At 45.0% G+C, this 26,675-nt stretch overlaps 1 protein-coding gene across 6 annotated transcripts in view; it reads left to right on the top strand.

Annotated features, from left to right (window-relative positions):
- The window catches only part of ptpn13 (protein tyrosine phosphatase non-receptor type 13), a 40,895-nt gene extending 15,635 nt beyond the window's left edge, over positions 1 to 25,260 (top strand). For 3 of the 6 annotated variants that reach the window (XM_068573618.1, XM_068573619.1, XM_068573622.1), the window contains 42 exons: positions 4,122 to 4,214; positions 4,504 to 4,603; positions 7,970 to 8,186; positions 8,811 to 8,885; positions 9,004 to 9,175; positions 9,497 to 9,647; positions 9,784 to 9,922; positions 10,761 to 10,913; positions 11,215 to 11,397; positions 11,486 to 11,648; positions 12,134 to 12,569; positions 13,284 to 13,390; positions 14,175 to 14,225; positions 14,827 to 14,916; positions 15,050 to 15,157; positions 15,274 to 15,405; positions 15,516 to 16,000; positions 16,389 to 16,520; positions 17,533 to 17,626; positions 17,763 to 17,848; positions 17,926 to 18,094; positions 19,096 to 19,310; positions 19,454 to 19,552; positions 19,652 to 20,034; positions 20,129 to 20,288; positions 20,367 to 20,522; positions 20,665 to 20,836; positions 20,969 to 21,179; positions 21,297 to 21,382; positions 21,468 to 21,529; positions 21,703 to 21,858; positions 22,140 to 22,305; positions 22,421 to 22,510; positions 22,639 to 22,748; positions 22,838 to 22,893; positions 22,979 to 23,076; positions 23,332 to 23,480; positions 23,576 to 23,666; positions 23,791 to 24,128; positions 24,205 to 24,420; positions 24,513 to 24,575; positions 24,680 to 25,260. In XM_068573618.1, coding sequence (XP_068429719.1) covers positions 4,122 to 4,214; positions 4,504 to 4,603; positions 7,970 to 8,186; positions 8,811 to 8,885; positions 9,004 to 9,175; positions 9,497 to 9,647; positions 9,784 to 9,922; positions 10,761 to 10,913; positions 11,215 to 11,397; positions 11,486 to 11,648; positions 12,134 to 12,569; positions 13,284 to 13,390; positions 14,175 to 14,225; positions 14,827 to 14,916; positions 15,050 to 15,157; positions 15,274 to 15,405; positions 15,516 to 16,000; positions 16,389 to 16,520; positions 17,533 to 17,626; positions 17,763 to 17,848; positions 17,926 to 18,094; positions 19,096 to 19,310; positions 19,454 to 19,552; positions 19,652 to 20,034; positions 20,129 to 20,288; positions 20,367 to 20,522; positions 20,665 to 20,836; positions 20,969 to 21,179; positions 21,297 to 21,382; positions 21,468 to 21,529; positions 21,703 to 21,858; positions 22,140 to 22,305; positions 22,421 to 22,510; positions 22,639 to 22,748; positions 22,838 to 22,893; positions 22,979 to 23,076; positions 23,332 to 23,480; positions 23,576 to 23,666; positions 23,791 to 24,128; positions 24,205 to 24,420; positions 24,513 to 24,575; positions 24,680 to 24,757 — 6,491 coding nt within the window. In that variant the 3' untranslated portion in view covers positions 24,758 to 25,260. The remainder of the gene's footprint in view (positions 1 to 4,121; positions 4,215 to 4,503; positions 4,604 to 7,969; positions 8,187 to 8,810; positions 8,886 to 9,003; positions 9,176 to 9,496; positions 9,648 to 9,783; positions 9,923 to 10,760; positions 10,914 to 11,214; positions 11,398 to 11,485; positions 11,649 to 12,133; positions 12,570 to 13,283; positions 13,391 to 14,174; positions 14,226 to 14,826; positions 14,917 to 15,049; positions 15,158 to 15,273; positions 15,406 to 15,515; positions 16,001 to 16,388; positions 16,521 to 17,532; positions 17,627 to 17,762; positions 17,849 to 17,925; positions 18,095 to 19,095; positions 19,311 to 19,453; positions 19,553 to 19,651; positions 20,035 to 20,128; positions 20,289 to 20,366; positions 20,523 to 20,664; positions 20,837 to 20,968; positions 21,180 to 21,296; positions 21,383 to 21,467; positions 21,530 to 21,702; positions 21,859 to 22,139; positions 22,306 to 22,420; positions 22,511 to 22,638; positions 22,749 to 22,837; positions 22,894 to 22,978; positions 23,077 to 23,331; positions 23,481 to 23,575; positions 23,667 to 23,790; positions 24,129 to 24,204; positions 24,421 to 24,512; positions 24,576 to 24,679) is intronic. The other 3 variants (XM_068573620.1, XM_068573621.1, XM_068573623.1) reach the window with 3 other exon arrangements.
- The last annotated feature ends 1,415 nt before the right edge of the window (positions 25,261 to 26,675 follow it).

Raw genomic sequence — 26,675 nt, 5'->3', positions numbered from 1 at the left:
AAAGGCAGTCAACAATCACCATACAGGATCATGGGATTTTGGAGACAGGTTGGAGCTTGTCCTGGTACTTTGTCAGAAAACGTAGTGGGTGGACTTTAACATTGAATGAAACTACTTGGATGTTATGTGGGATGCAGCCCACAATTACAAACCCCCACCAAAGATCTCAACTTTAGTCTGCTATGGGGGCGATGAATAAAATATTCAGTAAAACAGTCATTTAAGGTTCAAGCTGTGTCCTTAAGATATATAGGAAATGTCAAACTGCGTGGTAAAATGAATTCATTAGGCAAAGGAACGAGTTACAGCTGCTCGGGTGAAAGGCTGCTGGAAGACAGCCGTCAGCTGGGCGGATGTGAGAGGAGAAAAGGTGACAGCCATGGGATGACGTGAGCAGACAGACACCCGGACTAGTTACAGGTTGTGTGTCCATCTGTAACGACCACGTCCATGTGGGATGGGAGCAGCGAGCTGGCTGGAACCAAATACCGCTGGTGGTGGCTGTGCAGCAGTGTTTAGACAGAGTGTATGAGTCAGTGGGACAGAGGTTTCCAAATGGCTGATTGTAATTACAGGCCATCTTAATTCTAGCCCGCCGTCACACATGCTATACAGCCAAGTCCCTTTCTCTTTTCTTTTTTTTTTCCAAACATATGACTTTAAACAAACAGACAAAAGCGCACATGCGTGCTAGGTATTTACAGACTCACAAAACAGCGTTTGTTGTAATCGCATGCTTGGACCGAGCACATGCAACACAGTTGTTAAACACCTCGGCAGTCAGCCCCAAGAGCTTTACGTTTACCTCGGGAGCTTATTGAATTCTTAGTAAAGTCTCCATGGGCAGAGTCGGGTCACAAGTGGCTGTATGGGTCTGCTGGCCACCTGGGCGCCGTGGAGGAGCATGAAGGATGCTGGGTTTTGGATCACAAACCCCTGTCTTCTACCTCTTCTTCTCTTTTCTCCTCCAGCTGGTTTCTCATACTCTCCAGCCCCCTCAAACCTTTAGCCTCACTGCTTTTCTGGCAGCTATTTTTACTTCTGACCGAGCCACCAACCAACAGCATTCTTCTCCTCAGCTGTGGCTTTTATCCCAAGCAAGACCTGCCTTCCTTTCCTTCCATCCCCTTTTGCTTATTGCTGATTGTAATCAGAGGAGATTGGCATTTTCTATTTCATATGACGGTGTGACAAGAGGAGCAGATCTTCTCTGCCTCGCAAAATGTTGGAACAAGAAATTTAGAGTGTGTGTGTGTTTGCTCCGTTAAATTGAGAGGATTATATCTGTGTTTTTTTCTCAATAACTTCCAATTGATATTAAATTATGGTTAATGTTAGACACCATGCTGATACAAAAGGGAATGTTAACTCCCATCAAAATTGACTGAGGTCGACCGTGAAGACTGAGCCAAACTATTTGTGTGTTCCATCCCAGAGCTGTTTCGCTATAGTATGAATGGGGCCTAATTGAGTGCAGGGCGTTATTTGGCAGAGACCTCCTTTTCTTTCCTTTGCTCTTACTTTTTTCTGTTCTTTTCTGCAGGAAAGTGATGGCGCAGCAGTGGTCAGTGCTCTCAGGTTTCACCCAGTTACACACTGGTTCTCTGCCTGTTCGTGTGTGTGCATTTGCAAATCATGTCCAACCGAATATGTATTACGTGAACATAACTAAACATTGTGTGTGTGTGTGCATGCCTGTGTGTGCGCATGAGCATGTTTATACCTGGTCCCCTATGTCGCTCCCCCTCCTTTTGGTGCCAAGGTGCTTCAGTGAGTAGGAAACCCTCTTTGCGGACCTCGAGGCTGTAATGGAAGTCATGCGTAGCGGACGAGGGAATTCCAAACATTATTGGACTTTTCCGGCACTTGGCGGCGGGTCATGTGGCTTTGGACCGGACTGGGTCCGGCTTGGACAACAATACAGAACCCGTCTGCCTCAGGGAAGGGGAGCTGTTCAGCGAAAGCAAAACAAACCGCAAATTCTTCATTGAAAGTGTTGCGGCAGGAGAAATTATAGTGGTTTTTCAGGCATTTATTTAAAAAAACATTTGACCATTAGTTTATTTATGATCTATTTTAATCAAATGCCTGACTCATTTCCTCTTCACATTATGCATAATGTCTAAAACCAGCACTATAAAGGTTCACAAGCTGAATAGAAATTGTATGAATAGACTTATTTTCCATCGGGTTGCCTTTTTTTCCCACTATATGCACTTAAAAGTTTTTCTGTGTTTTTCTTCTGAGTCATGTTAACTTGGAGGGGGAAACTTGAGGGTTTCTGTAAGCTGTTATCCATTTTAGTCTATGCTTTGAAGGAAGTTCTGTCTTTCTCTGTGGGACCACCAGACTAAGAATAAGCTCACAGTCCGAGTTTGTGTCTCTTCTCAGCTTGAACACCCCAAAAGGCCATAGCCGACCGAAGCTGTTTGTGTACTCGCACCATGCTGAAGTGTCTGCAAGGAGTCAACGAGAGGGGAAAGAGGAACAAGGATGTGGGAGAGGAAATGAGAGGATGAGGTGAAGGAAGTGGAGAGAAGACAGGAGATAAATGCAGGGGCCATTAAGTCTTCCAGTTAGAAAAATGTATGACCCCTGACTTGAAGAAAAAGACAAAATCGAGTCGAGAGATCATGATAAGAGTCAGCTGGTGGAGCATTAAACTATGAATGCATCCCTCTCCACTCATTAAGCCTCACATTAAGGATTCAATTCATATGGAGTAATATATAAACATATATATCTCTCTCTCCCCCTCCCTCCCTCCTGGAATAGAAACCGCAGCAATCATTGAGGAGTAGCACCTCACCCTCATCTCACCGCTCTGCATCCAAACGTTCACATTGTCTTCAAGGTGTCGCTGTTCTCCAATGAGCCCTGGAGCTCCCCGTCTCTCTTTCAATGGGTGTTTTTGGTACATGATGAAATGTCCTAAATAGATATTCATCAAATTGCTTTTTGCAATCTATTATTTTATATTTGCCACATGGAGAGCACTCGCCTTCCTTTAACTCGAGGTGATTTTTATTGGTCAGGTCAATGTTATTTTTTGTGGATTTTGTAATGAATAGTGAATGAATTAAATGTCGCTGGGTATTTTTTCTGTATTGTTGTCTTTTAATTGTCTGTAATAGTTTTTGCATTCTCCAAATAAATGAATGACTGCACATGTAGCAACTTAGCATAGCAGTCGAACAGGTGGTGCATGTATCTGGATATCTGTGCATGTATATGTGGCAGTGTGGGGGCACATTGCGTGTTTTTTAGCTCGAATTGGTGAATCTAAGAAGGTGAATTGCTGTGAAAGACACTGTTCCTCTGTGTACCTCATGCAGATGTTCTCTCATGACTCACTAGGCAGCGGAAGATGGAAATCTATTTTGAACACTCCTTTTCTTTCATAGCAAGATTAAAGTTGCTGCTGGGCCACAATGCTTCGTACTTCTGGAGTCTATGTAAGGCACGCATCATCACAAGAGATGTTTTGCTGTGAAACTCTTCTCAACTAAGCCGTCTGAGCAATGACGAGAATGCCATTCATCCCAGTAGGTGATACCGTCGAGCAGGACTTTCAAGTTCTATGCACGATAAGCAGAGAAACACATGACGCGTTACATCAGGATCCTGTGTGAACGTTTTTATGGGGTTTTCCTGCTTTGATCAAGCAAGTAAATTATTTTGGTGAGCCGGTCTGTACTTGCTTTGGTTCACCCACTCAAGCGAGACAAAAGATCACTCGACAAAAAGCTTTCTGACCTGACAGGAGGCGTGGACCCACTGCTGGAGATGCTCTTCAGCGTCGTCACATATGCCTTTCATAAGCAGTGTTTACCAACAGCATGATGACTAATACCTGCTTTGTGTGTCTCAGTCTCAGGGTTGCTGTCAGTCTCAGTAGGATTTTGAGAGCGTTAGCAGCAATTGTTTGTACACCAAGTCTTATAAAAAACAAAACGGCTTCAATTGAACATCCGTCCCCAAACAAAACAATTCCATGTAACCATCTTAAAGTTGCCTCATATGCATGAAGTTTCATCACCTGGCAGTCATCCTCTTTTGTTAGTGTCTGGTTCATATTGTATTATTTTTAAAAGATGGGCTTATGATCGTTCTCTTCCCAGACCCAGTTCACAACCAACAGCGGTACCACAGTGATTACAGTTCATCCAGTGAAAGCCCCTCAGTGACCTCCTCTGATCCAGACTACAGACAAGGTAAAAGATATATAATAAAAGAAATATAGTTTACACATGTGCTTTGGTTTTTAGAATCATTTCAGAGGATGAAAAATGTGGCAGTACTTCACTCCATTTTGTACAATTTCAACTCTGAACAGCAGACACCTTATTTGTGGCGTTAATTTAGCTTTGAATTCTGTAACTGCCCTCCTTGAACACATGCAGGTACATTTTTGCACGATTGTGCACCCATAAAAAAAAAAGTACTCTTATTTATTTGTGTGTGTGTGTGTGTACACAGCTAATACTGCCATGACTCTTTCAGCTAAGAAGCCAGGCGAGGTCAGGAGGTTTGGCTCCCAGCTGGCACTTTCCTCTGAACATGACGCCTCGTCGCTGACGGGTCACAACACACACCGGCACAGGTAACGCACACATTTCTACACGGGGGCAATTTAAGAAACACGGTTCCAGAGTTATGTTCATTCTTTTAAGCAAAAAAAACTACAACTACCAGTTAAATGAACAGTTCACCCCAAAATTTAAAGTACATGTTTTTGCTTTGACCTGATGTCAGTGTGAGAAATGCTCAGTGGCAATCGGGGGAGGGGTTGTGTCTCAGCGGACACGCACCCTGCCCTCACCCTCACACACAGAGGGTGAGGTCTTAGTGGACACACTATCACACACAGAGGGTGAGGTCTTAGTGGACACACTCTCACACACAGAGGGTGAGGTCTTAGTGGACACACTCTCACACACAGAGGGTGAGGTCTTAGTGGACACACTCTCACACACAGAGGGTGAGGTCTTAGTGGACACACTCTCACACACACAGAGGGTGAGGTCTTAGTGGACACACTCACACACAGAGGGTGAGGTCTTAGTGGACACACTCTCTCACACACACACACAGAGGGTGAGGTCTTAGTGGACACACTCTCACACACAGAGGGTGAGGTCTTAGTGGACACACTCTCACACACACACACAGAGGGTGAGGTCTTAGTGGACACACTCTCACACACAGAGGGTGAGGTCTTAGTGGACACACTCTCACACACAGAGGGTGAGGTCTTAGTGGACACACTCTCACACACAGAGGGTGAGGTCTTAGTGGACACACTCTCACACACACACACACAGAGGGTGAGGTCTTAGTGGACACACTCTCACACACAGAGGGTGAAGTCTTAGTGGACACACTCTCACACACAGAGGGTGAGGTCTTAGTGGACACACTCTCACACACAGAGGGTGAGGTCTTAGTGGACACACTCTCACACACAGAGGGTGAGGTCTTAGTGGACACACTCTCACACACAGAGGGTGAGGTCTTAGTGGACACACTCTCACACACAGAGGGTGAGGTCTTAGTGGACACACTCTCACACACAGAGGGTGAGGTCTTAGTGGACACACTCTCACACACAGAGGGTGAGGTCTTAGTGGACACACTCTCACACACAGAGGGTGAAGTCTTAGTGGACACACTCTCACACACAGAGGGTGAGGTCTTAGTGGACACACTCTCACACACAGAGGGTGAGGTCTTAGTGGACACACTCTCACACACAGAGGGTGAGGTCTTAGTGGACACACTCTCACACACAGAGGGTGAGGTCTTAGTGGACACACTCTCACACACAGAGGGTGAGGTCTTAGTGGACACACTCTCACACACACACACAGAGGGTGAGGTCTTAGTGGACACACTCTCACACACAGAGGGTGAGGTCTTAGTGGACACACTCTCACACACAGAGGGTGAGGTCTTAGTGGACACACTCTCACACACAGAGGGTGAGGTCTTAGTGGACACACTCTCACACACACACACACAGAGGGTGAGGTCTTAGTGGACACACTCTCACACACAGAGGGTGAAGTCTTAGTGGACACACTCTCACACACAGAGGGTGAGGTCTTAGTGGACACACTCTCACACACAGAGGGTGAGGTCTTAGTGGACACACTCTCACACACAGAGGGTGAGGTCTTAGTGGACACACTCTCACACACAGAGGGTGAGGTCTTAGTGGACACACTCTCACACACAGAGGGTGAGGTCTTAGTGGACACACTCTCACACACAGAGGGTGAGGTCTTAGTGGACACACTCTCACACACAGAGGGTGAGGTCTTAGTGGACACACTCTCACACACAGAGGGTGAAGTCTTAGTGGACACACTCTCACACACAGAGGGTGAGGTCTTAGTGGACACACTCTCACACACAGAGGGTGAGGTCTTAGTGGACACACTCTCACACACAGAGGGTGAGGTCTTAGTGGACACACTCTCACACACAGAGGGTGAAGTCTTAGTGGACACACTCTCACACACAGAGGGTGAGGTCTTAGTGGACACACTCTCACACACAGAGGGTGAGGTCTTAGTGGACACACTCTCACACACACAGAGGGTGAGGTCTTAGTGGACACACTCTCACACACAGAGGGTGAGGTCTTAGTGGACACACTCTCACACACACAGAGGGTGAGGTCTTAGTGGACACACTCTCACACACAGAGGGTGAAGTCTTAGTGGACACACTCTCACACACAGAGGGTGAGGTCTTAGTGGACACACTCTCACACACAGAGGGTGAAGTCTTAGTGGACACACTCTCACACACAGAGGGTGAGGTCTTAGTGGACACACTCTCACACACAGAGGGTGAGGTCTTAGTGGACACACTCACACACACAGAGGGTGAGGTCTTAGTGGACACACTCTCACACACAGAGGGTGAGGTCTTAGTGGACACACTCTCACACACACACAGAGGGTGAGGTCTTAGTGGACACACTCTCACCTCACACACAGACCTTGGCTCAGGTTTTTCTCATTGCCTTCCTGGTATCCAAGAAGAGGAGAGACAATGTCCTGCTTTCATCCTGGTTCACACAAAAGGCACTTTATCACATTTTTCTAAAGGGGGTCTGTGATCAAAGTACCAAAAATATGTCTTTCACCAGAAAGCATGACCCGATCACTCAAGACATTTCACAGACTTTGCTGTGAGCAGTTTCATGTTGAAACTATAGCTGAGCTATAGCAACTGCTTTGAGGACCACAAGTCCAGTCAGCAGAAAACTCCAGGGCCCAAACTAGGCAACTCATGAAAACCACCTAAGGTTGAGATTTATTTCTGATTTTGGGGTGAACGGTCCCTTTTTAAATAATCCATATAGAAATCTACCCCTTCGTGGATGTTGGAGAGTCCAGCTGTACTTCTTATCCAGTAGCTTAGGTGTGAGCGTGTTTCATTTAGTAAATTCTAGTGTTGAATCGCTGCATTGAACCTTTATAAGGACTTGAAAAGAAGCAGGAATGAACGTAAATTTCACCATGCGTAGAAGTGTGTATCTTGAATCGAATGCGTTTGTATTTGTTCACCCCTCAGCACAGGGAAGCCAGTGATGATGAAGCTGTTGTGTTCGGTCCTCTGTGCCGCACACAGCTGGTGTGGCACAGCAGGCTCAATCCCCATGCTTCGCGAGTGAGGTCATCGAATGTGACATCCACATTCAACAATCGCTATCTCTCTAATCTCGAGCATTACAAAGAACTGCTGCCTGCTGTTGCTTTGCCGCGAACAGAAAACCCATGTTTTCACTCTGTCCCAACGAACGGAGCGCTTGTTTTCCCCCGACACTTAAAGATGACTAGTATTTGGTGTCCTTTTGTGTGTGAACACATTGCCAGATCATGTTGCTCACTTCATACATTAGGCAACAGCTTTCTGACTATATCTCTTCTGTCACCAACCCTTCTCTTCCCCACAGGCTCTATGACGGGGCATCTGACGAAGGCCTGGCTGGAGCAGAGCTGCTCCTGCAGAGGCAGGAGGAGGAGGTGCAGCGGCTCCAGGCCCAGCTGGCCAGCAGGCTGTCCAGGGCCAACCTCCACCCTGCAGACGACCCCCTGGCGCCACATCGCACCTCCGTGCTCGACCTTCCAGACCCTCTCTTCACCTCTTCTGTACCGCTTCGCAAACCCAAGGTTTTTGCTCTTTGTGGCTTAACAAACTCCAAGATATGCTTTCAATGGTGATTAATAGGTTAACTTTGAAGATCACTTTAGTTATTTGGGTATTGTATGTAAACACACACCAATGACACAGCCAAGTCCTGAAAATAATTAAAAGACATCATTTCAACTATGGGAACTCCCTTCATCCATCGCCTGAAGCTTGTTGTATCTTGTGATATTCAATGATGGATGTACAATTTTATCTCAAATTGGCAACTCAGCTGTTGACACTGTTGCTCAGTGAATGCTCTGTATCTGCATATTGCCTGACTAAAAAACACAATGTCAGCCAGTGGGATTTATCCCACCTACTGTAACCACATGTGTTCATCACATGATTCATGAACAGAATAGCTATTAAAAACAGGCCTGAACCTGCAGTGTGAGTGTTTGTGTAGACAGGAAGTGTTTGGTTTTGTGTGTCACAGATGTTTTTGTATCGTAACTCAGCGATGACAAATGAGCACGTTGAACAATCCCTTGTCATAATAGCCAAAGAATATGTATGTTCTAAGAAGGCTCAGGTCGAAAATGATCTTTTAACATCTTGGAACCAACCGTTCCCTCAATGACAATTCCTTTTTATGTTGACAGAACTTCCATGGGCCTGAGTTTGTGAAGATGGCCAGTGAGCCCTGTGTCGCCTTATCTGTTCCCTCTTCAATAATGGTGAGGATGTACATTTAATGCCACATTTTTAAGTCAATGTATCCATGATGTTGACAGAGAAACGGCTCTGTAGCTCATTTGCAATTCTCTAATCCGTCCTTCTTTCTCTGCCCACAAGAAGCGTGGCAAGGTGGAAGAAGTGCAGAGGAAGGTGGGTGTGGTGCTGCTGAACGGCCAAAAGCTGGAGCTGACCTGTGACATCAAGGCAGTTTGTAAAGACGTTCTTGATATGGTGGTTGCCCACATAGGGCTGGTGGAGCACCATCTCTTCGGCCTCGCATACCTCAGAGGTAGCGTATGTTGCTCCTGTGTGTATCTGTGTTAGCGTTACATGTATGCATGCTTATGGGGAGAATCAGTCTTCTAAATTGTGTGCACTTACTTAGTTATGTAGAGAACATCTCCCCCTCTTCAATGCAAAGTATATAACTGTGAGAGCACATCTTAAGCATATGAGATGTGGTTTGATTAGTTTTTAGCGTGGAGGCAGACAATATTTCCATGTTAATGAATTTTCAACACCTAATGTCTTCTTGGAGATGCAAAATGTTGCTGCGAGCAGACAGACAGTGCTGACTAATTTCCTCTCACCTCTTAAAAATCACACACAGATGATGAGTTTTTCTTCGTCGAGCCTGATGCCAAACTGTCCAAAGTGGCCCCAGAGGGATGGAAGGAGGACCCTAAGAAGAAGAAATCTGATGTGCCTTTTAATCTTTTCTTACGCATCAAGTTCTTCATGGACGACGTCAACCTCATACAGTGAGTATATATTTTCTATAGGTTGAAGCCTAAAGTGACACACGTTTCATTGTTACAGAACAATAGAGCCATGGGGCAGCATAGCATGTTTAAGATATCCAAAGCTGTCTTTTGTGTTTTTCCCTGTGTATCACAGGCACGCTATGACCAAACATCAGTGCTACTTACAGCTGAGGAAGGATATCTTGGAGGAGAGGATGCGCTGCGACACGGACAACGCCATGCTGTTGGCTTCACTGGCTCTGCAGGCTGAGTTTAGTGACTACCAGCCCGAGGTACCGACTCTCTCTAATACAACGATACTTATACTGGTTTCAACTGGATTGTGAAAATTATGTAATTGTCATGTCTAAGTTTTATTATTGTATATATTAGAACGTATTGCTGAACATAGAGGTAAAGATCTCTTTTGTAAAACGTTCAACAAACAAAGATTTATGAAGCATCACTTCGTTTTTCATTTTGACATTTCCAATCATTTTTGGCTGTGTTTATGCATAGTTGGCATGGGTTTAAGTTGTTTTTCAAATTCTGGAGGTCTTCAACTTCTATAATAAATCTGTGCAAACTGTGCAGCCAATATATACAGACACTCAGAACCTACAAGGCAAACGTGACCCCATTAAAACCCACAATTTCTGATCCCGCGGCCATTACAGCATAATATCATGCATTCCAGCATATCAGCCGTTCAATCAATTCTTTTTGTAATTCTCCACGAAATTGAGTCATTTCACATGTTTGCCTTTTCTGTTTTCCTTCCTCCTTCCTATTATTATTTTTATGTTATGAAACACTACAGTGTTTGATGCAGTTCATAAAAATCAATGTTGTTGCTGATCATTGACATATCCTAGACTGTAATTAAACAAAACAGAGCATTTAGTATACAGAAAATTATTATTGTTTTGTTTTCATCAAAAAACTTTGGCATTATGCAAACAAACTGGCCTTTGATGATACCAATTAGTATTCGGTCATTATGGTCAGGAATTACTTTGGTTTAAAGACTTCACGCTGTGAAAGTGGAAAATAATCTGTCATTCTACTGCTTTTTTTCAAGCACATGAAATGACACATGGAAAAATAATGCTTTTAATCTCTGTGGCGCAGCTCCACGGGAAGACCTACTTCAGACTGGAGCACTACGTCCCGGTGTCGGTCCTGGATAAAGTGGACCAGACCACCGTCAAGGAGGAGCTGCCGAAACTTCACAGCTCCTACTATGGAGCATCTGACTCTGAAGCAGAGTTGGAGTTTCTCAAGGTCAGCGAGACCAGAGCATACAGGAATCATGGTTTCTGAAAGATGAACCAAAATATGTCCAGTTATTGCAACACGAGTGTTTATTGTCAGGTGGTCCAGGAACCAGTTGACTTTGGCCAAGGAGGTAATACGTTCACATTTATGTTTAACAACAAACAAAACTGTGTAATCAGATAAACATGTTGGCTCACTGACCCCAATGAAAGACCTTTTGGCTGCATGATGAGTTCCAGTACTCAAAACACAGTACTGTGTGTTTTTTGAGAATGAATATCCTCTCTCTATATTGATTGTCTTGAAGGTGAGTCAGAGGCTGACAGAGTATGGTGTCCATTTCCATCGGGTGCTTCCTGAGAAGCGGTCCCAGACGGGCATCATGCTGGGTGTGTACGCCAAGGGGGTGCACATCTTCGAGGTGCTTAACGGAAATCGTACCCCGGTGCTCAGGTTCCCCTGGAGGGAGACGAAAAAGATTTCCTTTATCGTACGTATTTGTCTTTTATCGTCACAAATACAAGGATGTGTTCACTGTTGTCCATTTTCACTGAAATGTTGCCCCTGTCCCCCTGAAGAAAAAGAAGATTTGCCTCCAGAACACATCAGATGGGATTAAGCACCAGTTTCAGACGGACAGCAATAAGACCTGTCAGTATCTGCTCCAGCTCTGCTCGGATCAGCACAAGTTCCACCTCCAGATGAAGGCCCGGCAGAACAACCAGGAGCTTCAAGACCTGGGTAGGAGAGGAGGGAGCCTCCACAGAAGTGTGTAGAGGTCACATGACATGTCCTCAGGCTTAGACGGATGAGTTTCTTTCAGCCAGTGAGACGTTACACATGATCACTGGCCACTCGTGTCCATCTCTTAACGTTTTGTTTCAATGAATTATAAAACAGCTTTGCCTTATCACGCCCCAATACTCCCACCAGATTGTTGACATAAAGCCATAACTATGTGAATAAGTTGACCGCCAAGAAGACTGACCATTAGTTAGCTAGAGGAGGAGTCCAGAGAAAAAAAACAATGTGCCGATGACCGCACCTGCTTTTTCTGACGTGACAATAATTACTTCAGACGGCGAGGTAAATGACACAGATCAGCACTTTTAGCTCATTGGGACTTCCCTGCTTTATTTTTTAATTTGTCCACGTTTTATTTTTCGATGAACAAAAATGTCATTAAGCGGTGACTTTCTGTTTGGCCCGTCTCTTCTGGTGAGCAGAGAACAGCCCCATGAGCAGCTTCCAGTACTCCCTGGACCCTCGGACTGGAGACGCATTGAGGGGGACGGTGAGCTCCAGCAGCCTGGCCCCCAGCTTATCCACGCGCTCCGACCCAGACCACCTCAAGAGGATCTCCTACTCAGAGGTGGCCCTCCACAAGGCACCGTCTGGCACAATATTGGTCCAAGATGAGCTTCACTTTCCAGGTTTCAATCCAGTGGCCTCAACGGCGCTTTCCAATCCGCGGATAATGAGCCGCTCCCACCACAACCTCGGCCAGATGCCGGAGTCTCCGGAGCGCCGGCCGGCAGAGTCATATCGTGGACATTCGCGCATCAGACTGAGTCAGCCGCCGCCCGGCCAAGTGGCCACTTACTTCCAGCAGCACCAGCGAGCCAGCTCGGACACAGACTCCCTCTTGCCCCAACAGGAGAAGTGAGTTTAAATACGTGAAAACGTTGATTAGCAAAAGGCTAAACGCACTAGTATGTGAGAGAGTAGTTCAGAGTAGAATTAAAGTGATGTTATAAATGCTGACGTTATTTCTTTGATACTTTATTACTTTACCATTCATCAAAGTTTGCGGTGACTAGAATATGTTATGCTTTTCATGCCTTTAATTTGTCCTTAAAGTCATATTTCATGCCCGTTAAGGAAATGGGATCTAGCGTGTTTATTAGTTGGCTCTCAGTAAAGTCTTTAGTGCCAGAGCCTCCACGCTCACTTCAGAACGGGCTATGGTTTCTAAGTGAGGACTTACTGGGGTTGAAGCTCTGCTGAACACCGCAGAGACACAGACAACTCTACCTCAAGCCTCTAATTAAACCTCTGGGGTGTGTGTGTATTTGTGCACGTGCACGTGCGTGTGTGTGTGTGTGTGTGTGTGTATTTGTGCGCCCACACATGCAACCCTTGTTTCTGTGAGATTGTTGTTACCAGTGTGTGTTGCTATGATAAATTAGGAACAAACCTGTTTTTCTGTCAGTTGCTCCCTCTCGTGTCAGTTTTATAGATGACATATGTGACGTTACACTTCTTAAAATTCCTTTTTTTGTTTTTACTCCTTTTCGTTCTCCTGCCCCTGTTCGATGAGGAAAGATTCCTCCTCAGGCTGAATCACCTTCCACTTATTCTCAATTACCTTTACAGATCTTTTGGCACGGTGTCCCAAAGCAGCCCGGCCTGGAGTCTCAGCAAGTCCAACAAGGAATCTGACTCTTCCTCCGCAGAGGAGACTGGCCAAGCGTATGTAGTAGGTAAGGAAGCGGAGGATGATGCGGCTCTCTGGCGGAGGATAGCACAAGTGGTGCAATAGAGTTCCCACCTGAAATGCACAGCGGTGCATGCATACATCAATGTAAGCTTAGTTGTGGTAGAGAACCAAAGGTTAATACATTTCACCAGCAGTTAGGAGCGTAGTTCTGTTTGTGCGGCTCCAGCTCTCTTCCATGAGATAAAGAAAGAATTCACGAGACGTCAAATGAAACGTTGACATACACCTTATAGAGGTCAATCTAATGGACATTGGGAAAGCAAGTAATTATGATGAATGTGTCTTCTGAAGGCAAGCAGTTAGATCTAAAACAAAACTGCAGTGTGTAATTTGAGGTCTGGCTACGATGTGGCATGTCAACAGTAAGAAAAACCGGCGGCGCAGTTTACGTTCAGTACTTTGCATGTTTGGTATAGTGTTACCTGCGGTGCAGTCGCCGAGTTCCCACATCGGGAACATTGAATTATAGTGTTAAAATCCCTTCACTTTACTGGCTCCAATGCTCATCATCATCAAATGGAATTTCAGGAGCAGAGTGACTTCTTTTTTTTAACCTCACGTGGGTTTCTTCTCCTGAAATGATCCGATCGTGCAGGACGCTTCTGCATGTGTTAAATATTAATTGATGGCAATATCATGTTTTTCTGAATATTTCCTATAGTATTGCCTGTAACCGGGCAGAGAGGCAGACAAGAAGTGTACGTTGTTCTGTTTCATGTACAGAACCAACGCACAGCCTGGCTGATCTCTTGTGTTTCTGCTCCCAGGTGTCAGTATGCACAGTTCCTCTGTGCCTTCAACCCCCGCCTCTGTCAACGGTACGTTTCAGAAGTATCTTTCACTTCCCCAGATACGTAGGCACTTCATTTCCACGCTTTGTATACAGTATAATCTCAAAATGCCAAAAAAAAACATCCCACTGCTCTCCACCGACACCCATTTAGTAATATTCATAATCCCCTTTTCAATCTGTTGAACCATATGCTGCTCGTGGCACAGCCAAGTACGGATATACAAACAAAACAAAACGTCTTGTGCTCTAAATCACAATTATATAATGCAGAATTGAGTCTCTGTGTGCTGCCTTCCTGTGGAACTGGCCCCGGTCCCACCGTTTAAGAGCTTCATGCTTGGCACTGAACTCGTGACCTTCCCTTTCATCCGAGCTTAACCCGTCTTTTCAGGCCCATTAGCCAGCAGTGCTAAAGTAGTTGTCCTTCAGCAACACTGTACGCCTGCCTGAGCTGATTAATAGTTGCCGTGTAGATATACTAATCCTCTTAGAATGGCCCGCTCTATGTCCCCTGTTGAATTAATTTACCAGAATTACAGTAATATCAATCAGAAATGGCGGCGCATATGTGTTAACTGCTTATTCTGGTAAATATAACAAATGCCATTTGTCCTTGTGCTGCGCAGATTCACTCAAGAAAAAGCTGATTGCCTTGCCATCTCTAGAGAGAGAGATCACAACTGTAAACCTGAAGAAAGATGTGAAATATGGCCTGGGTAAGAGATGCAAGAACAACTCCATTTCACGCGTCTCTGCTGCCGCTTCTCAGCTGTCAGCGTGGACGAGTGTTCCCGAGGTGTTTTGTGTTTGATTGTGTGTTCCACATCCTGCTCGTGTGTGTGTTCCTAGGCTTCCAGGTTGTTGGAGGGGAGAACTCTGGGCGGATGGACCTCGGCACCATCATCAGCTCCATTACTCCTGGGGGTCCTGCTGACGTCAACGGCTGCCTCAAACCTGGTAGGCGGTGTTTTGCTACGCTCTTCCTCACATATAGCTAGATTATGGTGTTTTTGGGGTGTCTGCTGTGATAATAGTTAGCCAGCATGTGAGTCACAGTTGCCATGTTGATGCAGGTGACCGGCTGATCTCAGTGAACGATGTGAACCTCGAAGGGCTCTCTCATGCCACCACGATTGACATCCTCCAAAACGCCCCTGATGATGTAACTCTGGTGGTGCTGCAGCCCAAAGAAAGCCTCTACAAAGGTAAAACGTTCGTCTTTTGTGTCGGTCGTGTCATTGTCGTCCATGACAAGGTGCAGTGTTTGCTCTTTCGTCCACGCTTGCTGATTGTTTGTCTTTCTTTTTTTTGACAGAATCTTCTTCAGGCTATGTTCCCTATCAAGCTCAGTCTGCATTAAAAGATCTAAACTCTGTGCAGAGACAAGAACTGGACTTTCAGACCTCGTCAGAGGAGCAGGTGGGAAGAGGAAGCCCCAGCCCCCCTCTCCACGGCGCCGGCACGCCGCCATCCACCTCCTCCATCGTCCACCAGCACTCCAGCCTCAGTTTTCAGGACTCAAGGACGAGCAGCGTTGCCAAAGTCAGCCCACCCCCTGTGAGTGGAGTCCAGCAGTGCCTCGAACGAGCTACAGCCGCTGCTGCAGCTGCAACCGTCGCCCAGCATCAGAGACCAGAAGCTAACATGACTTTGAATCCTGCGCCACCGGCTCTGCCACCCAAAACTAGAAAAGCTAAAGTGTTAGAAGCTCCCAAGGTTTATGAGCACTCTGACTGGGGAGATTCAGACATGGACGAGGAGACCTCTTCCAGTACTCAAGAGAAACTCAAAGTCAAAAAGGTGCGGTCTCTGTGTTTATGAATTCATTGGTTTTATACATATCCAGAGTAGTTGTCTACTCAAGAGATCTATGAATCAAAACTTATACACCTTTCTTTTTTAATTTGTGGAGCAAAAATGAATCAACTTGTGTTAATGGAACAAGATAAGAATGGTTACGCAATAACGAGCATTACACTTCACCTTTCAGACGCTTATCACATCAAACAGCTGTTGATTATAACCTGTGCCTCCCGTTACCTGTTCGCTGCATGCCGTTCCCTGAATGTGATGCTCTCTTCTCCTCGTGACCTAGTTCAGCTTCCTCGCGCTCCCTTGATCCCTTTTTTTCTTTCTGCATGTTCCAGCTTGTGATACTTCAACTTAATACCCTGTTCTCTGTTTGCAGGAACACATGATGGAAAGTTTTAATGGTAATGCCCCAGGGGTCAATAGTCTCTGTCCAGGAGAACTATTTGACGTTGAGCTGTCTAAAAAAGACAGCAGCCTGGGCATAAGTGTCACGGTACTGTTCGGCAAGGTTTTCACCCTCTCTTTGTTTTGCCCTTTCCCGCTCATCCTGTCGTCTCTCTGTGTCCGTGTTTGCTTGGTGGGGTTCGCTTTCTTAACGCCGTCTGTTGTCGGATCTGGAAGCTCCTGTGGAAATACTGTCCACTTCTTTTCGCATGCCGTCTTCTTTTTTGATATCAAGAAGGATTTTTTCAATTCTTTTTTAATCAAGTCACTCAGAATCTTTGACATAAACGTTTACAGGACTGGTTAGTGAGCTGTTTCTTGGCTTCCTACATGTTTGCTGCTGCTCGGTCACAAATCTTGGGATTGTGTGTCATCCGATCAGGGTTGCTGTCAAATATAAGTGTTTTGGAATATTAACTGATTGAGTGTGTTTGAAAATAACCACGACATTCACCTTAATAATAGATCCATGAGCAAGACTATCATTCATAACCAAATGGACACGGAAAATAACTTCACGTTGTCTTTGATTATTAGGATTTAACCGCTCAGTAATTGTGTCAATAACATCACGGTGGAGGATTTTTTTCATTTCTAAACCAATTCATTAATGTGATACGATAAAGGCTTTGTCTGACCTAAATTATGAGGTAGACATTAAATTATAATTTGATTTAAACATGAAGGACACAGGTCAAAGGCGGAAAACAAATATTATGGGTTGTGATTGGAGGCTTTGCTTTGCATTTCTTTAAAGTGATGTTATTCCAAATGTATTCCAAGAACCAACTATTAAAGACATTATCTACTTCAAGATGAAAAAAGAAGTCGCTTCTGTCCGACGCGTGAATGAGACCACCAACGGAAAACTTTAGTTGATATTTTTATAAAATCATCGTCTTTATATAACTAACTGACATATTTAAGAACCCACAGGAAAGACAAAGCACTTATCCGTTTTGCAATTACACCTGAAATTTAAACAAACCTCCACCATCCCATCACCCCCATAGAAAATACATTAGGAACTATTGTCTCTCTGGCTGATGAGACTAAGAGGTACGCTCCTTTCTCAGGGAGGAATCAACACCACTGTTCGCCATGGAGGCATCTACGTCAAAGCCATCATACCAAAAGGAGCTGCCGAGCTCGACGGAAGGATACAAAAAGGTGACGGCGACGTTACAGATATTGACGTAAAATAGACGGACTGAATTATCAACTGAAGTAGAGTTTAGCGGCGCAAACAAGTGTCTATTTAAACCCTTTTTGTGTGCTAACCGCGTTGTGTCGGTCCCGTGCTCAGGTGATCGGGTGGTGGCTGTCAATGGAAACAGTCTGGAGGGAGCCACTCATCAGCAAGCGGTAGAAGCTCTGCGAGAAACGGGGCAGGTGAGGGTTGACATTTACCTCCGGCACCCTGCTGCCCAGCCGGCCGCTAACACAAAGTAAATACCTTCCTCCCGCAGACGGTGCACTTGTTGCTAGAGAAGGGTCATCCGCCTGCAGACAGTGTCCACGCTCCCCTCACGCCTCAGTGCACTCGGCCAACGGCGGCCAGCGATCAAGACCAGGCCAAGAATCGGGAGCAGCCGCTTGAGGTCAAAGAAACACCAGAGTACAGCTTTATTACACGAGGTGAGGCGACAACACAGCACACAAGCAGGGGGTTAGAAACGCTTGGGTTAAGTAACCAACATGTAAAAGTAACCCTAATAAGTAATACACCCTAATTAATTCATCGTCTCAGTAGGGAGGGCACCCGGTTTCAGATCAGTGTATTTTTATTTTGGTTGCAAAATAGTGTTCCCCTGTTAGCCATCCTGCCATGCATACATGTTAAGGAGTCCACAAGGATGGTTAAGGAAGTGAGTAGGAAACACTCTGACCATTCTGCTCATATATTCTTTAACAGTGCTCCACTAAGAAACTTTTCTCTTTAAAAAAACAAATAAGTTGCTGTTGGTGATGTCATTACAACCCATCAGCTGCACGCTGCTGCCTCAGTAGCTGGTTTGGATGTAGAAGACCATTATATTATTATATTATATTAGTGACCATTACATTATATTGTGCCCATAGAAGACCATCATATTGCTTTGCTAGAGTTACATGTGTCGCATCAATCTGTTTCTACATTTGTAATTTAGTGACGGTGTTTCCTTGTTAGTAACACAAGGTGTAAATTAAGTACCATTGCTACCAAAGATAGCTGCTTGATTTGGGTAACTCAGACTGTAGAAGCCTCAACAGCTGAACAATTCATCACTCAATTGTCGACACCAATAACGCTTTCAATGTCCATACCGTATCGGCATGAAACGCTATGCAATTCCAGCCGTTCCTTTTAATAGTTTGAGCAACACACTTGTTCTTCAGGAGATGATAAACTAATAGTTTTCTTTATTGTGGTGTCAAAGTTCAGCTCATGGGTGCTATGGAGCAGCCTTTCCTAAGAGTTACATATGGTTGTACTATTTATCATAGGAAATCCACCTTATGAATGTATTTCTTCTCAAATGACTTTGTCCCTCCACCATCTCTACTTTCCTATCTGATGCAGGGTCCTGGGAGCAAAGTTGGCCAAGATATCAAGTACACGACAAATACATAGAACCTGCATGTCTTTGTTCCCACAGATAATGTGTTTGACGTGTGTCTGCTGAAGAACACGTCTGGTCTGGGCTTCAGCTTCAGTCGGGAGGAGATCATCCCTGAGGAACCCCCCGGTTCCAGCATGGTGCGGGTTAAAAAGCTGTTTCCTGGCCAACCGGCTGCAGAGAGCGGCCGCATCAACGTGGGCGACGTCATCATGCGGGTCAATCGGACCCCCCTCAAAGGACTCTCGCAGCATGTGAGTAGGATGTCTCTGCAGTCGCTGCAGTCACAGGTTCATATAAATGGGGATCCAGTTGGAAAATGTTTTTTATTTCCAGCATTTATTTGGAATTACTGTTGTCTGTCCTCATTGGCCTGGCCACTCATCCCTTCACACAGGAGGTGATCTCAGCCTTGCGAGGAACAGGACAGGAGGTGAATCTGCTCCTCTGTAGACCTGAATATGGGGTCCTACCTGAAATGGACACTTCGGCTTTGGTGAGTCAGTAAATAATGCTGCTTCTTGTCATCCAACTACAGTGTGGGCATTTCAATTGCCCGTAACTGGTAACTTCATTGAAAGTGATTTCTTCGCAGACGCCCATGCCATCCCCCCGAAAGCAGCTGGTGACCCAGGCAGAGTCCAGCCTGAGCTTCGGCGGAGCAAATTCTCCGCTGGGTTCACAAGGCAAGAGGAGCCAGGTCCTCGTGGAGGACGCCCTGGAGAGGCTGCTGCTCAAAACCCCCGGCCGACACAACAGCTACAGCGACAGCACTGATGGGGACGAGGAGGTGGAAGAAGCCTTCAGCACGAGCCCTGTGGAGCGCAGCAGGCAAGCCTGGGAGCGGGGCGTCTACCACACCCCCAGCAGCACCCTGGGGCCGGGACGCTACAACAGCACCGGTCAACTGGACGACCCCGTCAACACGGCCTTCTACTCCCCGAACCTGTCCACGACACGATCGGACCACAGCAAGAGGTACTTGACGAATGTTAAAATCATCGTCGCATCATCCGCATTCCTTGTATTCTCTGATATTTCATCATTTTCCCTTTCGTGGTTGTTTGGACAGGTGTCCTCCATCCCCCGCGACAGCTGATCTGGAGTCAGCCGCCCTGCATCTGGTGTCCTCCCCCACTGCCCCAAGTCCAGATCCACTGCCCCCCCCGCTGCCTCTGCCGTTAAACCTCACCCTGCCCGGCAATGGACAGGACATGGAGGACTTTGTCCCGGTAAGGAGGGAGGAAAGAAAAGTGTGGATCTACTTTTTTCAATGTATTTCGCTAACTGAGATGCATCTCTGTTGTTAGGAGGTAGAGCTAAAGGTCTCCTTGGTGAAGTCGGAAAAGGGCAGCCTGGGCTTCACCCTCACAAAAGGTAACGACCACGGATGCTACATCCATGACATCGTCCAGGATCCAGCCAAAGGAGATGGAACTCTCCGGCCCGGGGACCGGATGATTATGGTACAAAGTCACCCTTATTCCCTTAACCTGGTCACAGCCTACAATATGTTTCAGCCTATTTCAAACAAATATATAAAAAAAGGTTTTCATTCATAGGAATAGTGTCTGAAGCAAGTATGAGTCGTTTATTTTCTCTCTCCAGGTGAACAACACTGATGTGAGCAACATGGGCCACACCGAGGTGGTCAATCTTGTGCGCACGGCCCCTCGTGTGGTGGACTTGGTGGTGGGCAGAGTCCTGGAGGCTCCCAAGCCGCCCATAGAAGCCCACCTGCTGCCTGACATCGGCTTCAAGGGCAGCCAAGAACCGCTGGGTAAGGAACAGTCTTTGTACTGGAAAAAACGTGCCTGGCACTTTTTAGAGGTCTCGTCAGATTTCCCAGATACTGCATCAAAAATAAGTACTGGACATCAAGTCTTGATTGTTTCACTGGTTCTATCGCCAGGTTTGGTACTGGATGGTGGCTGTGACAGCATATATGATGTCTTGTTTGTGAAAGACATCGTTCCCGGTTCAATGGCCTTTGAGGAGGGCAGCCTGAGATCACTGGATCTCATCCACTATATCAATGGCGCTCCCACGCAGGACTTGACGCTCAGTGAGAGCACCAGACTGATGGACCTGTCCCTCGACGACCTCACGCTCAAAGCCACGAGGTAGACTAGAAAAGCATGACGAATGGGATTTGTTTTGCTGAGCCAGTGTACGTTATTGACCTGAATGGCATTACAACAATGCCAACAAGTTATTTTATTATTTGTCTTTCCTCAAAGGGATGGAAAACCTGTTTCTCCCGGGCAGAAAAGTGTGTCTTTCCTGAACAACAATGTTAGCCCCAAGGTTTCATCCACCATGAATGGTATGGTTCAGCCTGTTAAAAAAAATAAAATGCTGATCGTGTCTATTATTTTGCATATAATCGGAACTTTGTTTTCTGTTTTAAGGGTTTCTTGACGGAGAAGATCCAAGAGATGCAGAGAGTCTCGCGGCGCTTTGTCCTCCAGAGGTGACTTTAGAAATACACGTGTATTTCTTGTTGTGCTTTGTATCTTAATTAAGAGACCATTTCTAATTGTGAATAGTCTGATTGTTGCCACTCAGCTTTGCCTTCATAGCTACTTCACTACCAACCATTTACGGACTAAAGTATGATCACACTTTTCTTTGTTGAATATGCAGGAGGAGATCATACATCTGGATTTGGAGAAGCTGCAGTTAGGAGGTCTGGGTTTCTCTGTGATTGGTGGCGAAAGGGGGATCTTTGTCAAGTCCATCACCCCGGGAGGAATCGCAGAGTCCTCGATGGAACTGCAAGTGGGAGACAGGCTGCTGAAAGTGAGTTATATTTGACATCTGCTGCTCAGAATTTAAGTGCATATCCATATATGTACTTTGTGAAACAATATTTAAATTGATATTGTTCATTTACTGTTCAAATTTCTGCCAATTTTCCTCCAAATGCATTTAACAGCTGACCTCTGCCCACATTGTTAACTTTACACACACAAAATAGCAAATACTGCAAAGCGCTAAATCTGCTAAACATTTATTCTGTGGTGTGGCATGCTTTGTTTAATCTTCCCCACATGATTCATAGATTGTGATTTTTCTTGCAGGTGAATGAGGAACTAATGACGGGCGTGTCCCACACCAAAGCTGTCACCACCATCCGTAAAGCTAAAGGCCTGGTCCATCTTATAGTGTCCAGACCGCCGGACCAGAGCCCAAACACATACCTGGCCTATCTGCCCATCAACTCTGACAAGTGCAATGGAAACACGGGTACAAGCAGAGACACACAACTGTGTTTTTAGAAGAAAGAAAAACATTATTTTTAATAAAAATCTAACATTTTATCTCTGCCCACACGCTCTCTGCTCCTTCATGTTGTTTCTAGATGCGAGTGAGGACAGTGGAGCAAAGACGAAGCTGCTTCCTCTCCACAATGAGCTGCAACCTGGCGGCCGCCCGGCCATACCGCCAATAGGTAATGACAAGAAATCTCTGGAGAACAATGTTGAATGTTGTTTAGTTTTACTCACAATAGTTGTACTTGTATATCTAATACTACAATTGTTTCCTTCACCAACTCGACACCATGCTCTTGTTTCACAGACTATGAAGAAGATGATCCGCTCGGACACAAAAGAGAGACGCAGCACAGCGCAGAGCTTTCAGAGGACACAGACTGCGATGGCTCTTCTTTACCTGAAGACTCCCCGCAGGTACAAATGCAGTCCTTCCAACTTGATGAAACACTGAAACTTCATGCAGCTTGAGTTTGATGTGTACGTTTTTAATTATTTCAAAATAGAGTTCCAGGAAAGTGGAATGGCAAGAGGAGAATGTTGATGATCCGAGGAATGAAAAGTAAGATTTTGCTTTTCCGGTTCACACTTTAGGACTGTGAATATATCAATAAACACCTCACTGGTTATGTTTTTTGAATCTACAGCTATCTGCAAATGAGTGTTGGGCAGCCAGAGGAAGATGAAATCACATGGGGGAGCGATGAGCTGCCAATTGAAAGCATGAACTCCGAATCAAGAGACGGTAAGTGCAGCTTTCGATTTAAAATTTGAGTCTAAGATCTGAGTAAAAGTGACTTGTAGTAAGGCTTGACCAAAGAGATCGAGATTTCAAAAGGTAATGCGGTTAGTGTAGTGAGAATGGAGTCTATAATAAATAGGAAGTAATTGGTCAAACATGTACATTAAAAAAAAAAAAAAAAAAGTCTCTTTTGGGCCATTTGTTTTGTAATTTAGAATTATGTTTGTAATTCTGCTGTTTCTGCCGTGGCCCCTCCAGACGGGCCGATCATCACAGAGGACGAGCTGACCTCCTTGCCCCTGGTCAAAGTGGTCCCTGACGGCCAGTACACGGGCCCAAAGCTCAACACGGTGGTCCGCATGATGAGAGGGCTTCTAGAGCAGAAGGTCCCGCTGCAGGAGTTTGATGTAAGAATCTACTTTGAATTCATTTGATGCCTGTGAATTAGTTGCAATTCATTCGATTTTTATGAACATCTTTTTGCCGTTTTCCTGCCTGGCAGAATCTTCAGAATCTCCAGCCGCTGGACGACTGTTTGATCGGTCAGACGAAGGAGAACAAGAAGAAGAACCGCTACAAGAATATCGTTCCATGTAAGAGAAGTCACAAATGTGTTATTTGCACAGTGTATCCTAAAGCAGGAAGGCTTTTCGGTAAGTTTAGATCCTTAAAGTGTTGGACATAAAAATATTTATTCCATTTCCAAATCTCTTCTAGTTGACACAACTCGAGTTGTGCTGGGCAGAGACGGGGGCTACATCAATGCCAACTTCATCAACATGTCAGTGAAGGATGAGAACTATATCTACATCGCATGTCAGGGTCCCTTACCCACAACTCTGGGGGACTTCTGGCAAATGGTCTGGGAGCAGAAGTCTAATGTGATCGCCATGATGACCCAGGAAGTAGAGGGCGGGAAAGTGAAATGTCAGCGGTACTGGCCAGACACGCCGAGGACGGCCGAGATGGTGGACGACCGGTTACAGATCACGCTGATCAAAGACCAATATCTCGACAACTTTGTCATCCGACTCATTGAGGTCAAAGATGTCCAGGTTCGTTTGTATGCTAATTACAAGGTTTCTACTCTGTGACCAGGACACATTAACCTGAGAGTTTCTCCTCCCTCAGACCAATGAAACACAGCATGTAACTCATCTGAACTACACGGGATGGCCGGACCACGGGACGCCCTCACAACCCGAGCAGCTGCTCACCTTCATTTCCTACATGAGGCACGTCCACCGATCGGGGCCGATAGTGTCGCACTGCAGCGCGGGCATCGGTCGGTCGGGAACGCTCATCTGTATCGACGTGGTTCTGGGTCTCATCAGTAAAGATGCAGATGTAAGTAGACGGTCTGATCTCGTATATTATATGATTTTATTTTGTCTCTTTGTTGTTCAGCATGATCACGATCTAAGAAACACTTTCTGTAGTTTGATCTTTCAGATGTAGTCCGGAACATGAGGCTTCAGAGACAGGGAATGATCCAGACAGAGGTGAGTTTTTTTTTAAAGTTGGATTCAAGTATTAAGTAGCTGAATTATCAACTGCTCTGATTCAACAACTCTCTGATGCATTTCCTTTTGTTTTTGTTTTACAGGAGCAATATGTCTTCTGCTATCAAGTGATCCTGTATGTACTCAGGTGCCTCCAAGCAGAGGAAAACATCTCTGGATAGTCGTCGTCATAGAGGCTGGATGACTGTTTCACAGAGCAAAACTAAAATGGAGGAGAGTTGACAGGCAGACATTGCCAAATTACACTACATGTTTTTAAAAATGCCTTAAAATATCAAGTTTCCTGAGAGTACATCCTTTAAAGAAGTCCATAGTTTTATGTTTGCTTCTCTCTTTTTGGCTGCTACTTCTTTTTAATGCATTTATGAGAACTGCTGATTGTATTTCTTATTGTCACCTTTATAAGAGAACACTAATATTTTTTTTTTCTCCGAATTATTGAATATTTTAAAAATAGCTATGAGAAAAGTGATAAGTGATTTCATATTTTTATGTGGAACAAAATTGTATTTGTGTATTTTGAATCCCATTTTGATGCTGGACCATGCCTTGACAGAATACTATGTCAGTATTTGCTTTTGTAAATCTATTATACAGTAATTACTTACTGCCTGAGGTAAATGATGAAATTAAAAGTGTACATATTTATCGCTTGAAAATAAAACTGCCTACATTTTAAGATTGCGCTATCTGACGTGCTGCACTGATCGGCTGTCTTTTACTAGTTTCACCACCACGTAAAATGATCCTGAAAATGTTGCAATGTGTACAAAAGTATTTCATGAATAGCCTTACTAGCTATTCATGAACAAAATAATGAGAGATAAGTCTAAAAATAAACAGCATGCCAAAAGCACATACCACAAGTGCTTCAATGATAATATTGATACTGCTCGGTTTGTGTGGTTTAAGTTGGAATTGATGGAAATGAAAAGGCAGATGAAGCCGCAACATTAACTTTTAGATGGAGAGTAGTTGCATCATCTTAAATATTAGAAAGCAATATGTGTCAGAAGGCAAAGACGGTCTGGACGACCAAATAGTAAAGTGTGAATACTTAAAAAAAGAAACGGTGGATTATGTTTTGTTATCTGAGATGTAAAGAATGCACTAATAGGGATTGCAGAACAATTAGAGTAATACATTTTGAGTGTGTTTGGAAAACTCTTTAAATAATTTGGATCAAGAAAGACTAATAACTCGAATTTGTATCTATAACATTTGTTTCTTTTTATATATTTCTACTTTCTTTGTAAAAGCATGCTATTAAGTAATGACCATTAGTCCACACTTATGATCAACTGGTGATATTGCACCAAAAAGCTATTTGCCAAACGACAATAAAATCATCAGAAGAAGCCCCCCCCCCCCCCCCCCCCCAAGCGTGAAGTCATGTGATCCATAATCTGCCTCTGATTGGCTCACCCTTATGTTCATATGAGTTAGTTACCGTTTGTTGAGAGAATTAAGTTATTACATTTCCTGTCCAGCTGTCTATCCACGGTCTATGAGTTCCGCAATAAAACTACATTGACCGACAGCCACAGCGGTTCCGCCTGACTAACCAGAGGCGTTTAAAGGTCTCTTGCCTCGTGCCTATATTTAACCAATCAACGATCAGTGCAACGAGTTCTAGCCAATCAGAGGCAGAGCAGGGCGGCGCGTGACTTCGCCAGAGTTCGTCAAAGAGTCCAGTTGGTGGCGGTAATGCAATAAATCTCAAACAAGAAGAAAAACTGGGGTTGCGACTTTTGTTGACTTTCTCAGGAATGGCGATCAACATGGAAGTTGCCTTTTCGGTGGATAGTAAGTCCTTTCCTTGTATCTTTACTCTTTTAATAACTTGACGACTACAACCAGAGAGTTGCGTGTAGCAGCGACTTCACGAACCAGACAAACTCCACACGCTTTGAACGGACGCTGTGCAGCTTCTGGCCGCTTTACTTTACGTTAAACATACACGAGTCAGTAGTTGTGCGTGCTGTTTACATTTTTCTGTATCTTATGGTTGTTAATATTTTCAAATGATGAACACAGCACCTCAACAGAGTGCCCGTGTAGCAATTGCCCTTCTCAGTA

This window comes from Clinocottus analis, unplaced genomic scaffold (genome assembly GCF_023055335.1).
Source record: "Clinocottus analis isolate CAN_PGR_092001 unplaced genomic scaffold, fCliAna1.0.p SCAF_13, whole genome shotgun sequence".
NCBI classification, from domain to species: Eukaryota; Metazoa; Chordata; class Actinopteri; order Perciformes; family Cottidae; genus Clinocottus; species Clinocottus analis.
This window is presented reverse-complemented; position numbering and strand designations above follow the sequence as displayed.